The sequence below is a fragment of the Eimeria acervulina genome, genomic scaffold (assembly GCF_000499425.1).
Source record: "Eimeria acervulina Houghton genomic scaffold, Eah_scaff74, whole genome shotgun sequence".
Taxonomy (NCBI): domain Eukaryota; phylum Apicomplexa; class Conoidasida; order Eucoccidiorida; family Eimeriidae; genus Eimeria; species Eimeria acervulina.
Genome location: NW_013549625.1, coordinates 1 through 13,077, shown reverse-complemented (window position 1 = coordinate 13,077; position 13,077 = coordinate 1). Strand labels below are relative to the sequence as shown.

The window sequence follows — 13,077 nt, the reverse complement described above, 5'->3', positions numbered from 1 at the left end:
GTCTGTCTTTTATTATTAGGATGAGGGTTTTTGAGTAGGTAGCTGTCTTTGCTGCTGCTGTCTCTCTTTGTTTATCTTGCGTTGCTGCTGCTTGCTGCCTCTCTTGTTTGTTTGTCTTGTCTTATTTGTTTATCTGTCTCTATACACCCTGCAGAGACAGCTGGCTCTCTGGGGTCTCAGTGCATGTATGCTGCTGCTGCTTCTATTTGCTGTCTCTTTTTGCTGTCTCCTTTTGCTGTCGTGTCTTTCGAGCTGCCCTATTACTAATAACTGTTGTTATAAAGACAAAGGAGACAGAAGTACTAATATAAGAACAAAGGAGACAGAAGAGCTACTAAGACGAAGGAGACAGAAGCATATAAACATACTACTAAAAATAAGAAGCACATGCAATAAAGAACAAAGAATGAAGCAAATAAAAGTAGAGGGCCTACAAAGGAGACAGAGCAAGAGCAGCTAATAAGACAAGGAGACAGATGCATATAATACTACTAATACTAATACTACTAAGAAGCAAATGCAATAAAGAACAAAGAAGAAGACCTGCAGAATAATGTGGGCGGTGAAGTGTGCATGCGATGCTGGGAAATGATGCACAAAACCAGGAAGAGCCCTCAGGTGTATATTCGGGTACCGTAACGCCAAGAAGCTGCACAGACAGTACACCCCACAGATACCTAACTGCTGCTGCTGCTGTAACTGCTGCTGCTGCTGTTGCTGCTGCTGCTGCTGCTGCTGTTTCTGCTGTTGCTGCTGCTGTTTCTGCTGTTGCTGCTGCTGTTTCTGCTGTTGCTGCTGCTGTTTCTGCTGTTGCTGCTGCTGTTGCTGCTGATGGTGTTGCTGCTGCTGGTGTTGCTGCTGTTGTCTCCTTGCAAAGCGCACTCAACACAGCCGCAGCAAACAGAAGGCAGCAGACAGGCACACGTGCGGCTCTTTATGTTGCTTCATTACTACTTAATAATAATAATTATTATTATTATTATATCTACTATTATATTTATTATTATTATTGCAGTAGTGTTCTACTGCCAATTATGTTGCCTTTCTACTACATAACAATATTAATAGTATTAATTTTAATATTAATAATAATAACAATATAACATAAAATGATATTAATAATTATAGTAGTTATTATGTATTAGTGGTTTGCTTCACCATTCCGCACTTAAAGCAATAATAATAATAATAATAATAATAATAATTATTATTATTATTATTATTATTACTATTGTTATTATTAATATTGTTACTATTAATATTCTTATTATTACTATTATTACTTGTTTCTTTTAGCTGCGTTGCATTATAATTAAAGAGGAGCAGAGAGATACAGACAGATACACCCGAATGCAGCAGCAAAGGACATAATAATAAATAATAATTAATGAATAATAAATAGAAATAGAAAGATGCAGATACACCCCACAGCAGCAGAAAGGGACATACAAAACAATTGATAGTGATGCAGATACACCTGAATGCAGCAGCAAGAGAGAGATAATAAAGAATGAATAGAGACAGAGAGATGCAGATACACCTGAATGCAGCAGCAAAAGAACACCCACCGCGCCTGTCTTATAGGGATAACACCATCAGCTGTACCATGAAAAAGAGAGGCCCGCTGTCCTCTTTGTCTTAGCAGCTGCAGCGTGATGTCGACTCTGTCTTGAACTGAAAAGGAGACAGAGACAGAATAATTAAAAAAGGAGACAGCATTTTGCTGGGTCTCTCTTTCTGCTGCTTACCTCCTTTCTCATATTGGCTATTTGCTGTTTTTGTTCTTCTTGCTTGTTTCTTTTGCTCGTATATTTGTTATTCGCGGTTGCTCTCTGCTGTTGCTGCTGCTGCTGTTGCTGCTGCTGCTGTTGCTGCTGCTGTTGTTGCTGCTGCTGCATTTGTGTGTTTGTTCTTAGCTGCCGGTGTTTCCTTTTTACTGTATATTCTGTATGTCTTCTTATTTTCGACTTGTTGGGTAATTACACTTCAGAATAAAATACCCTTAGCCCTAAACCCTAAACCCTAAGCCCTAAACCCTAATCCTAAGCCCTAAACCCTGGACCCTAGCCGGAGTTTATCAGGGGATAGTGTAATCAGGAGACAGGAGACAGTAGATAGGAGAGAGGAGGTTGGATGAGGGGATATACCAATAGAGCGAATGGTGCCTGTAAGAGCATCGGGGTGTATACTGAAGATATCTGCAACCGACAGCTGAGGTAATTCTCCTGGAGGGACGAGCCGAAGCACAAGTGGTTCAAAGAGAGGCCGCAGCACAACACCCAGCCGCAGCAGCAGTTCACCAAAGTAAGGATGTGCTACTGTCTGTTTAAACAAACAAACAAACAAACAAACAAATAAATAGGTAAATTGATTAATTAATTAATTAATTAATTAATTAATTAACAAACAAATAATAAAGAAATTAACAGAAAACATACACATGTATACACATACATACACATATACACAGCAGCAGCAAGCAATACAACACAAAATCAACAAGACAGTTACAGCAGCAGCAGCAGCAGCTATTACTGCTGATGCAGCAGCAGCAGCAGCTAATGCTGCTGCTGCTGGGTGTTTAAAAAAAGCTGAAGAAGCATAAAAGGATTTGGGAGACAGCAGGAAGAGACAGGGTGTTGTGGTGATGAGCACAACAGCAGGAGGAGGAGCATTCGTTGTATTCTTCACTGAATATAACTCTAATTAGAATAAACAAAAGAAATAATAAACGGCGTGTCTCTTGTTTATTAAACAAAAGAAACGGAGACACTCCGCATGCAGGCATGGTCTAGTGGCTATGACGCTCGCCTCACACGCGAGAGATCCCGGGTTCGATCCCCGGTGCCTGTACTAAATGAAAATAATGAAAATTAATATGTATACTGTATGTAAAAGTAAGACGTATATGTGTAATATATATCATAGAGGCATGTATATGCATATACATATGTATATACGTGCATGTATATATTTTATATATATATATATATATATATATATGCAGTGCTTTACTAAATTACTATATAAGTGTATATATATATATATATATGTACATATATATATAGTAGTTGAGTGTCTCCTTCTGTCTCCCTGTCCCTCGATTGCAACAAAGAAAGAAATTTGTTTGATTTTTCTCTTTGCTGTTTTACCGCCTCAGGTGTCTCTGCTATCTGCTTACAGGGTGTCTACTGTGCTATGATATGCATGCACGAAGGAGTGAGTACAACAACCCCACCCTCTGCTCTAATCTCTTTGTTTGTTTGTTTATTTGTTTGTTTGTTTTTATCTTTGCTTCATTTTATTCTGCTCTGTGTCTATGGGAGTCAATAGCCGAGTTTAAGACAAGAGACAGTTACAGCTCAGAGAAGGTGAAGAGACAGCTGAGAGGAGGTGAAGAGACAGCTAGCTGGAGATGAAGAGACAGCTGGAGATACTGAGATAGCTGGAGATGAAGAGAAAGCTAGCTGGAGGTGAAGAGACAGTTGGAGATGCAGAGACAGATAGAGATGAAGAGACAGCTAGCTGTAGATGAAGAGACAGCTGGAGATGCAGAGACAGATGGAGATACAGAGACAACTGGAGGTACAGAGACAGCTGGAGATGAAGAGCCAGCTGAAGAGACAGCTGGAGATGCAGAGAGAAGAAGAGACAGCTAGCTGGAGCTGAAGAGACAGCTGAAGAGACAGCTGAAGAGACAGCTGAAGAGACAGCCCAGGCCAACTTACATGAGCAGCAGGGAAGTGCGAGGCGGTAAGGATTCGCATTGCTTGTCTCTCCGATTCAAAATATGCTGGCGCCAACAACACCAAAGTAGAGACAAACCCTGGCGGAAGAATTTCACTCAACTCCGTCGCCACCAGACCACCAAACGAATGCCCTACCTGCAGCAGCAGCAGCAGCAGCAGCAGCAGCAGCAGCAGGAGTAGCAGCAGCAAAACATAAATCATATGCATTCAACGCTGTCTCCTCCAGCACCCCTTACTCCTACAGCGTGCGCTCTCCACTGTCTCCCTTTTCATCTACCCAGCGCCCCTCACCACTTCGTTGTCTCTATGGGGGCCCCCATCTCCTAAACTGTCTCGAAGGGGGCCCCTGTCCCCTTAAGTGTTTCTAGGGTTTCTTGGGGGGCCCCTATCCCCTATATTGTTTCTATGGTAGCCCCAGTCCCCTTAGGTGTCTCTGGAGGGCCCCCATCCCCTATATTGTCTCTACGGGGGCCCCTATCTCTTGGGGTTTTGTTTATATTCGTCTGTCTGCTGGGCTCTGTCTTTGGGTTTTACTTCGCTCACCAAATGCACAGAAGTAAAATTGTTCTCCAGAATCAGGTCCCGCAGGATTGCCTCTGCCTGCAGAGCACTGTCATGACGCACCAGCTAGCTATCTAGCTAGCTAGCTAGCTACATAGCTAGATGTATAGATAGCTAGCTATCTAACTAGCTAGCTAGATAGATAGATAGATAGGTTGGCGGGGGCTCCCAGCAGGGCAGCCAAGGCTCGCCCTGTGAGGTTCTACCTCTAGTTCTGTTTGTATACCGTGTACAGCGTAGCTAGCTAGCTAGTTAGCTAGCTAGCTAAGTGCCCAAGCTAGGTAGCTAGCTAGCTGGGGGAGCTAGTTAGCAAGGGAAGCAGAGGATCGAGAGGGGGGTTTCTAAAGTGAAAGAGACAGAAAGAAGACAGAGACGGGGCTTGCCTGTTCTCTCCTTGAGTAGTTGTGTGCTGAGGGTATAGCAGCGCTCTTCCCATAGCCGAGGAGATCAACACAATAGAAGGTATACCTCTTGCGTTCGTATGCATCTCCTTCTTCATGGGGGCCCCCGCGGGGGCCCCCTAGGGGGCCCCCAAAGGGGCCTTCGAGGGGACCCCCCATGGGGCCTTCGAGGGGGCCCCCTAGGGGCCCCCCACCCCTTTCTTCTGCTTCTGGGAAGAGGGCTCGAATAACATCAGCAAAGAAGTAGCTGCTCATGCAAATGCCGTGGATTAAAATGACCTTCTCGGGGCCTGTTCCTGAACAAAGCAGAAAAAAAACAGCAAAAAGATAAGGAAAGAGCTGGCGGGAGACGATCCCAAAAAGTCGATCCCGGAAGACGATCCCAATCACCCGATCCCGGGAAACGCTCCCCACACAATTCAGGGAGACGACCCAGTGGGGTGATCCCAAGAGACGGTCGCAGTGAGCCAATTTCGGGAGACGATCCCAATTCGATCCCGGGAGAGGACCCCAGTTCGTCGATCCCGGGAGACGATCCCAGTCGATCCCAGGAGGCTATTGTGAGAGGCGTGGGGTTCAAGGCTTACCAACTTTGGTGTAATGCAGTCTCTGGTGGAGGGGACAGGGTGGTGGGGTTGTTGTATTGCTTGTGTCTCCTCTTCTCTGTTTGCTACGGGTACACTGGGGACAGCCGTGCGTATCTTTAGTTCTGTTTAGAAAGTCAAGGGCTACTTCATGAACTTCTGCTGCTCGAGTTGTCTCTGCATCGGGGAGAGCAGCAGCAGCAGCAGCAGAAAACGGGTGCAGCAGCAGCGCGTTCGCGTCGTATGGAGGATCTAAAGGAGACAGTCTCTGCTGCCGCTGCTTCTGGGCCCTGCGTCTCCTGCTGCTCCCACCTCCCCCCGCTTCTCTCCGGCCTTCTCGAAACCCCACAGCACTCTTCCAGTCTTCTTCTATGCAGGGGTGCAGCCCTGGAGACGCACTTGTGGGGTGATCGCCCTTGGGATCCGATCCCAGCAATTGCTTGGGGCCCCCCCTTCCCTCCCCCACACGAGAGTCAGCGGGGGCCCCTCTGCTAGACGCTCCCAACAGCCACGAACACGAATGGCCCAGCAACGCGAGGCTTTTGCTGCTGAGACCCTTCACTGCTGCTGCTGCTGCTTCTGCTGCTGCTGTTTCTGCTGCTGGTGCGTCTCCTGCTGCTGCTGCCTCTCCTCCCGCATCATCCGAACGAACAAAAGATGAAGGGGCCCCAGGGACCCTTAAAGAACTGCGGGGGCCCCATCGTTTGCTAGATGCAAACAGACCCTTAAGGGGGCCCCCTGTGGGGGCCCCCCCTGAGCCCTCAGCGGTGCATGCAGTGTCGTCGCAGGGCTCTAGCTGCGTACTGCCAGGCCCCAGAGGAGGCGTGAAATCAGCATCTGTTGCTGCTGCTGTTGCTGCTGCTGTTGCTGCTGCTGCTGCAGCTGCTGCCTTTTCATTGAGCCCGTTTGCTGCTGCAGCACTGCGAGGGGACCCCAAAACAACAAGCGGAGACGGGGGCCCCTCTGCTGCTAGATGCTTCTTGCGTCGGCGACGCCCTATGCGGTTGTGAGAACTGGCCCGCTGCTGCTGCTGCTGCTGCAGCTGCTGCTGCAGCTTAGCTGCTGCAGACTTCCAGATGTCTCCTCGCTTGCGTCGCAGCCCCAGCATGGCTGCCCATTTCCACCACCGGTTCTCCTTTTCATACGCTGTCTCTGTCTCCTCTGCTACTGTCTCTAAACCCTCAAGCAGAGATAAATCCTTTACTTGCAGCCTCAAGGAAGCCAGCAAAAGGCAAATGTCTAAGGGGTCAATTCGAAAACTCCTCCGCCCCACACCCTGAGGGTGCTGTTTCTCAGAGGCTGACGGGGGCCCCTCTTTATTGGGGGGCCCTTCTCCATCAGGGGGCCCCTCTGTTGGGGGCCCGTCTGTTGGGAGCCCCCCTGTTGGGGGCCCCCCTGTTGGGGGCCCCTGTGGGGTTGGCCCCTCTGTTGGGGGCCCCTCTGTTGGGGGCCCCTCTGTTGGGGGCCCCTGTGGGGTTGGCCCTTGTGTTGGGGGCCCCTCTGGAGGGGCCCCCCTGCACTGCTGAGCTTCAGAAGAAGGGGTCGGGGGCCCCTCGTGGTGTCTAGGGCCTCTATATGCCACAGACGGAGGGGAAGGGGGCCCCCGTTCTTTGCAATGAAGAGTCAGCTGCGCCTTAGCGATGCTGCAGAGGGCGAGGAGTTCAGTTTGTGTGATGGTGGTGCTGTAAAATTTTCGCAGTTTGAGGTATATTAGAAAGAGAGACAAAGAAGAAGTGAGACAAGCTGGCACCTTAACAAAGTCGTCAACATCAGGGGCACCCTCTCCGCTCCCCTCAGGGTGATGCTGCTGCTGCTGCTGTTGTTGCTGTTGCTGCTGTTGCTGCTGCTGCTGCAGCAAACCGTGTCTGCAGCGGTAGGGGCCCCCCAGCCCCAATGGAGGCCCCTGGGGGCCCCCACATCTTTGTGAGCTGCTGCGACAGGGAAGACGCACTAACTTCCAACGAGGCAGCAGCAAAGAGGGAGGGGGGTGGGTGTTGCTGAAAGGAGTAGAGAGAGGGAGCATACTGCTGCTAGCTGTGGCTGTCAATCCCAGACAAACAAGCTCAAGAAAGTAGTATAATTGTATGTTTAAACATTTAAATAATCAATTAAATAATCTAAACACGGGCGGGGAACAAGAAGAAAAGACAAAGAAACATCCTAAGGTCACCTCCCAGAGGCAAACCCATTAAAATTGAAGCTCAAGAAAGGGTTTATATGCTGCATTTATGCAAAATAAAGACAATTAATAATTTAAATTTTAATTCATTTAGCAGAAGAAATTCAATTAAAGCACAAAAAAACTAAAACACAGGTGGACCAGTGGTGGAGACCACCGACCGCAGCAGCAGCAGCAGCAGCAGCAGCAGCAGCAGCAGCAGCAGCAGCAGCAGCAGCAGCAGCCACCACTGATCATCTCTTGAATAATTCACTTTTAATACTCTGGAGCCTTTGTTGTTTTGTTGCAGCAATGTTTCTGCTACGGTGTGTGTTGATGCAGCAGCAGCAGCAGCAGCAATAGCACGAGCAACAGCAACAGCAACAGCAGCAGCAACAACAGCAGCAGCAGCAGCAGCACGAAGGCCTACACACAAGTACATAGTCCATAGTAAAGGCAAAGCAGCTACAACACTGCAGCAGTTATTCAGTAACAACTGCTGCTGATTATCTTCTCACTAAAAGCATCAATACGTTGAGAGAGGGGCAGCAAAAAACAAATAAATAAATAAATAAATAAATCCCCAACCCGTCTCCCCTTACAGCAGCCACACCTCAAATGCTATACGCATACATAATATGCAAAGTTATATATATATATATATATGCATATATATATATATATATGTGCGTATATATATATATATATATATATATTTATATATCGTATATGTAGAATTCATATTTGATGATATATACCGGTGTATGTATGAATATATATGCATATATATATCTGTATATATATATATATATAAGCGCATACGCGGATAGAAATGCGTGTATTTATGCATATATTATATATGCGTATATATGCAGCACACCATATATATATATATATATATACATATATATATATTACATACATGTCTATATGCATGTACATAAACATATTTTATATATGCATATATATATATATATACATATATATGTATATCTGATTATATATATATGTATATATATGCTTATATATAAGCCGCCTGTATGCATAATAGTTGTATATAATAAAGACGGGTCTGAGCTCGCTTCAAAGTATTGATTCCCTGCAGAGGCATAACGTGCAGCTGCAAATATATTAACTTTCTCAAACCCTAGTAAACCCTAAACCCTAATAAACCCTTATATTAACTAGTAAACCCTAAACCCTAATAAACCCTTATATTAACTAGTAAACCCTAATCCCTAAGAAAGCCTAATAAACCCTTACTAACAAGTAAACCCTAAACCCTAATAAACCTTAGTAAACCCTTATTAACCTTATTATACCCTAACAAACCCTAGTAAACCCTATTATACCCTAATAAACCCTAGTTAGCCCTAACAAACCCTAGTAAACCCTAATAATAATACACCCTAATAAGCCTCAGTAAGCCCTAATAAACCCCAGTTAACCCTAGTAAACCCTAACAAACCCTAATAAACCCTAATAAACCCTAAATGAAGATGCTGGGGGAGTGGGGGTTGCGTGATGTTTATGGTTTAGGGCTTTGCCCTGCAACACTGTAAAACGTTCTTATATTTAAATAAATAATATCATATATATTAACTATTTACTTAGATAAGTTAATATTATGTATTAAAGGAGGTATGCTTCTTCACATAAAATATATATATATATATATATTATATATATAGTAAATATACAATATATAATATATATAACCTATATATATATATATATACTTAACTGAAGAGGAATGACTCCTCTACGTCCCCTCGTGGGCTGCATTCAACAGCCCGAGGTGGAGCAGCTCCCCCTTAGAAATCCCAAGAAGGGGGAGCAGCTGCTGCTGCAGCAGATGCTGCAGCAGCAGCAGCAGCAGCAGCAGCAGCAGCAGCGGAGCAGTAGCAGCCTCGCAGCAGCAGCAGTCGCTTCTGCAGATGCTAATAGTAAACAATTTCTTCTTTAAATTGGCTGCAGCAAAGAAGTAATAAGTAAAGGTCTTGGTGGAGGCTGTTCTCTGTTCTTTTTTATTGTTGCGGGTTTATTTTATTACTTTTTCTGTTGCTGCCGGCGCATGCATTTGCTCTTCCGGTGTATAAACCCCTCTGTCTGTACACTGCATGCATTGCAAGATGCTGCAGCAGAGTGCTGCTGCTGCAGAAGACTCACATCTAATACAACTGAATCCTCTCCACAGCTCCTTCTGCTCGAGAAGCCATGCTGCTGGTGCAGCTGCCGCCACTGCTGCTGCTGCTGCTGCTTGTGCTGCAGCCCCGGCGGTGTGCATGCATGCATTTGTTTGTTGGTTTTGGGGTGTCTGTGCTTCATGGGGCTGGCGATTGGCAGTGGGTGCCCCGTGCAGCGCCTTGTATGCTTAGCGAGGAGAAGAGTGTTTATGTCTTTCTCTCATAGACATGCATAAGAAAGACCCTAAAAGAAACTCATCAGTAAATAAAGGGCTCCCTCTATAGACTGGCTGTGGGGGCCTTGGTGTTTGAAAAGCGTGCGGGTGTATCTGAGGTGCCTGAGGGGGTGGCTGAGGGGCCCTTGTTTGTGTTTGTGTTTCATTTGCTGCTTGTACTGCTCTGAACAGTGCTGCTTCTGCTCTTAGAAGACGTGCTAATCGAGGTGTATGTGGCGTCTCTTCTTCTTCTAACTCCCCTGTACGGGGGCGAGGCCTCTGCTCTTGAAGCGAAGACCGAGGAGGCCTGTGTCTCTGCTCTGCATTATCAGAGACAGCAGGACCCCTTTCCTGCTGAGGAGTAGGGGGAGAAGAAATATGAGGGCCTTCAAAATTGTAGAAACTTGAGGGTAATTCAAAGGCGTCAGAGGGCTCAGCATAGTCTTCTCGCAGTGCTATCTCGCGAAGAGGCTCCTGCCAACGCTGCCAGTAGTGGTGTATGGGGACCCGACGTTCCCGCTCCCCTTGCCTCCGCTGCTGCTGCTGTTGCTGCTGTTGCTGCTGCTGCTGTTGCTGCTGCTGGCGGTGGTCTTCTGCGATGGGGATGCCTCGTCTGCGTGGCCCGCGTGCCGCTGCTGTCGCAGCAGCAGCAGCGGGTAGGGGCAGCTGCAGCGGCAAAGGAGAATGTTGAAACATGCAGTTGTCTCCCATTGTGCAGATACCATCTCTAAAAAGTAAGCATATTTCTGTGCGAGGAGGTCTTGTTAAGGTCCCCCTGCTTGCAGAAGGAGGGGGAGAAGGCCTCTGGGGTCTATCAGGTTCTCCTCGCATTGTTTTTAAGTAAATAAAGACAAGAAAAGAGTTTCTTTTATTGTTTTATTCAAGCTATTTCACAGAGTTTTACTGCTGACCTTGAGGTGTACGGGCCGTACAGTACACCAAGCCACAGCACCCAGGGTCGGCAGACCAGCGGTGCTGGGGGCATAGCGAGTCGTTTGCTTCCCTTTTGAGTTTTAAATCTTTATAAAGATTAAGTTAAATTAGTTTTTTTATATATTTAATTAATCTTCTGAGGTCTTCGGGGAAAGAAGCCAGAGCGTAGAGGTTCGGTTTGCAAGGTCACCGCTACGTTGGGCCCTTAGATAGCTCGATTCAAAACAAACAACAACAACACTGTGGAGGAAATCCTTTATTTTATTATTTAAATCTTTTTTTTATATTTTAAAACTTTTTTCAACCATATATTTATATCCATCTGTTTTAATTTGCAGCTTTATAACGCGCAGCTGCGGGTCTCTGTGCGTGTCGATGCGTGCAGCGAGACAAGATCAGCCTCTCTGGCTTTAACACCTTGCTTTTAAGTCTTCACTGCAGCCCCAAGAGTATTTAAGTATAAATAGATGCATGCAGATATTTTTTCTCTCTTTTTTAACCCCTGAGGGAGAGGCTAGGTCGTTTGTTTGAGCGTCGTGTGGCTGTCAGCATCAGGGCAAGAGTACTAAAATGTTTTTTGCTGTTGCTTCCAATAGAGTTGAAATGCTTCATAAATATTAATTCCTCTTTTTCTTTAAATATTAAAAAGATGCCTCTGATGAACGCTCATGCATGCAGCATGCATGCAGATACTCTTGTGTGCACTTGTGTGCAGTACACTGTATGCTTACCCTACACACAGAAACAAAAAAATTGTATTATTAAGAGGCTGTTCTTTCTGTAGCTTAAATATAAACTTAGTCAATGAATAAAACTTTCCTTGCTTTTAAAAGACAAGCATGCACCCCTTTCTGAAATATATTTGTGAAATATATTTGTTTTCTGAACAGAAAGAGAGGTTGGTGGGTATCGAACCCGGGACCTCAATGCAAGAACTCTGCTAAACATAAATAAAAATTTTGTACTCAGGCAGCTTCATCTTGTCTATTAAAAGCAGAAATATAATTGTGTAGAGTAAGTGGGGAGTAAATTAATTTGTGTATATCTTTAAAACCCAGAAGTGAAGATGCAATCACAAATAAATAAAGAAATGTGTCTCTAAGACAACAAAGACGAATTATTTTGTCTCTAAAAAAAGAAATGTTTGTTCTCTAAAATGCTAAAAAGAAAAGTTTGTTCTTTAAAATGAAGAATATTGAACGTTTGTTTGCTATAATAATTACTAAATAATAATAATATAGTAATAATAGTAATAGATACTTCTTCTTCTTTGAAGAACAAACAGAGATTTATAATAGCAAATGCTCGTTTGTTCTGCAAAGAAAAGTTTGTTTTTCAACCAAGACGAATTGTTTACTCTTTAAAATTAATAAAAAAGATTTGTTCCTTAAGAGAAGATTTGTTCTTTAAAATGCATCTATGAGATGAGTTCATTTCTAAAAACAACAAAAACAAATACTCCTTTTTGTCTTTGCAAAGAGACAAAAAGACTGTCTCTGTCTGTGTGGGTTGCTGATGCATGCACCTCTTCTTTGTCTTTTGCTTGCATTCTTTCTTGTTGTTTATTTCGCTGTTTATTCATATTTATTGTACCCGTTACAATTTGGCTTTTAGGGTTTGTTTGTCTTTATTGTTTGTTTTAAAGAACAGGAAGCTACAGCATATAACACAAACACGAAGGCATTTCTCTATAAAACCCCAAACCCTAAACCCTAAACCCTAAAGAACTATCTCTTATCTTCCTGCTACACAGACGGGACTCCATACGCCTCCCCCCCTTATATATATATATATATATATATATATATATATATATATGTATCATTTCGCGCTCAAGCAACCCCACCATCTAAACCTTTTCGTTTTATTATTTTTATTATGTATCACTGCAATCTCAGTTGGATCATTTGCATATATATATATATATATGCATATGTATACATATATACATATATAGGCATATGCGCATATATATATATGTACATATATATATATATATATATATCAAAATACTAATAATAATAAAACTAACAATAATACTAATAATAATAACACCAGCAGTAATAATAATACTAAGACAAATACTAATAATAATACAAACAGGTAACAGTAAAGATAATATTAATACTAAGACTACCAAACAGCCAACTTAAATTCATATCTACAGCAGCATCTCCGAGGGCCTTTTGCTGCTGCATGTCTTTTATTAAGAAGCAAAATACTATTTAGGCTGTGTCAGTGCATGCATAGAAAGGGAATAACGAATCCCCGTACTTCTTTCTGAGTAGCA

General features: G+C 44.1%; 3 protein-coding genes across 3 annotated transcripts; all 3 read right to left on the bottom strand.

Annotated features, from left to right (window-relative positions):
• Positions 1 to 202: 202 nt before the first annotated feature.
• EAH_00013070 (hypothetical protein) lies at positions 203 to 2,788 on the bottom strand (the record flags this gene model as incomplete). Its single annotated transcript, XM_013394538.1, has 5 exons — positions 203 to 302; positions 635 to 868; positions 1,569 to 1,674; positions 2,148 to 2,322; positions 2,774 to 2,788. 5 exons carry the CDS (start codon positions 2,786 to 2,788, stop codon positions 203 to 205), a joined length of 630 nt encoding a protein of 209 aa, XP_013249992.1.
• A 1,863-nt stretch (positions 2,789 to 4,651) lies between these two features.
• On the bottom strand, positions 4,652 to 7,318 carry EAH_00013060 (hypothetical protein, conserved; the record flags this gene model as incomplete). The annotated part of the gene is made up of 2 exons (XM_013394537.1): positions 4,652 to 5,007; positions 5,299 to 7,318. 2 exons carry the CDS (start codon positions 7,316 to 7,318, stop codon positions 4,652 to 4,654), a joined length of 2,376 nt encoding a protein of 791 aa, XP_013249991.1.
• A 2,528-nt stretch (positions 7,319 to 9,846) lies between these two features.
• Positions 9,847 to 10,565, bottom strand: EAH_00013050 (hypothetical protein, conserved; the record flags this gene model as incomplete). The annotated part of the gene is made up of 2 exons (XM_013394536.1): positions 9,847 to 9,883; positions 10,111 to 10,565. 2 exons carry the CDS (start codon positions 10,563 to 10,565, stop codon positions 9,847 to 9,849), a joined length of 492 nt encoding a protein of 163 aa, XP_013249990.1.
• Positions 10,566 to 13,077: the final 2,512 nt, after the last annotated feature.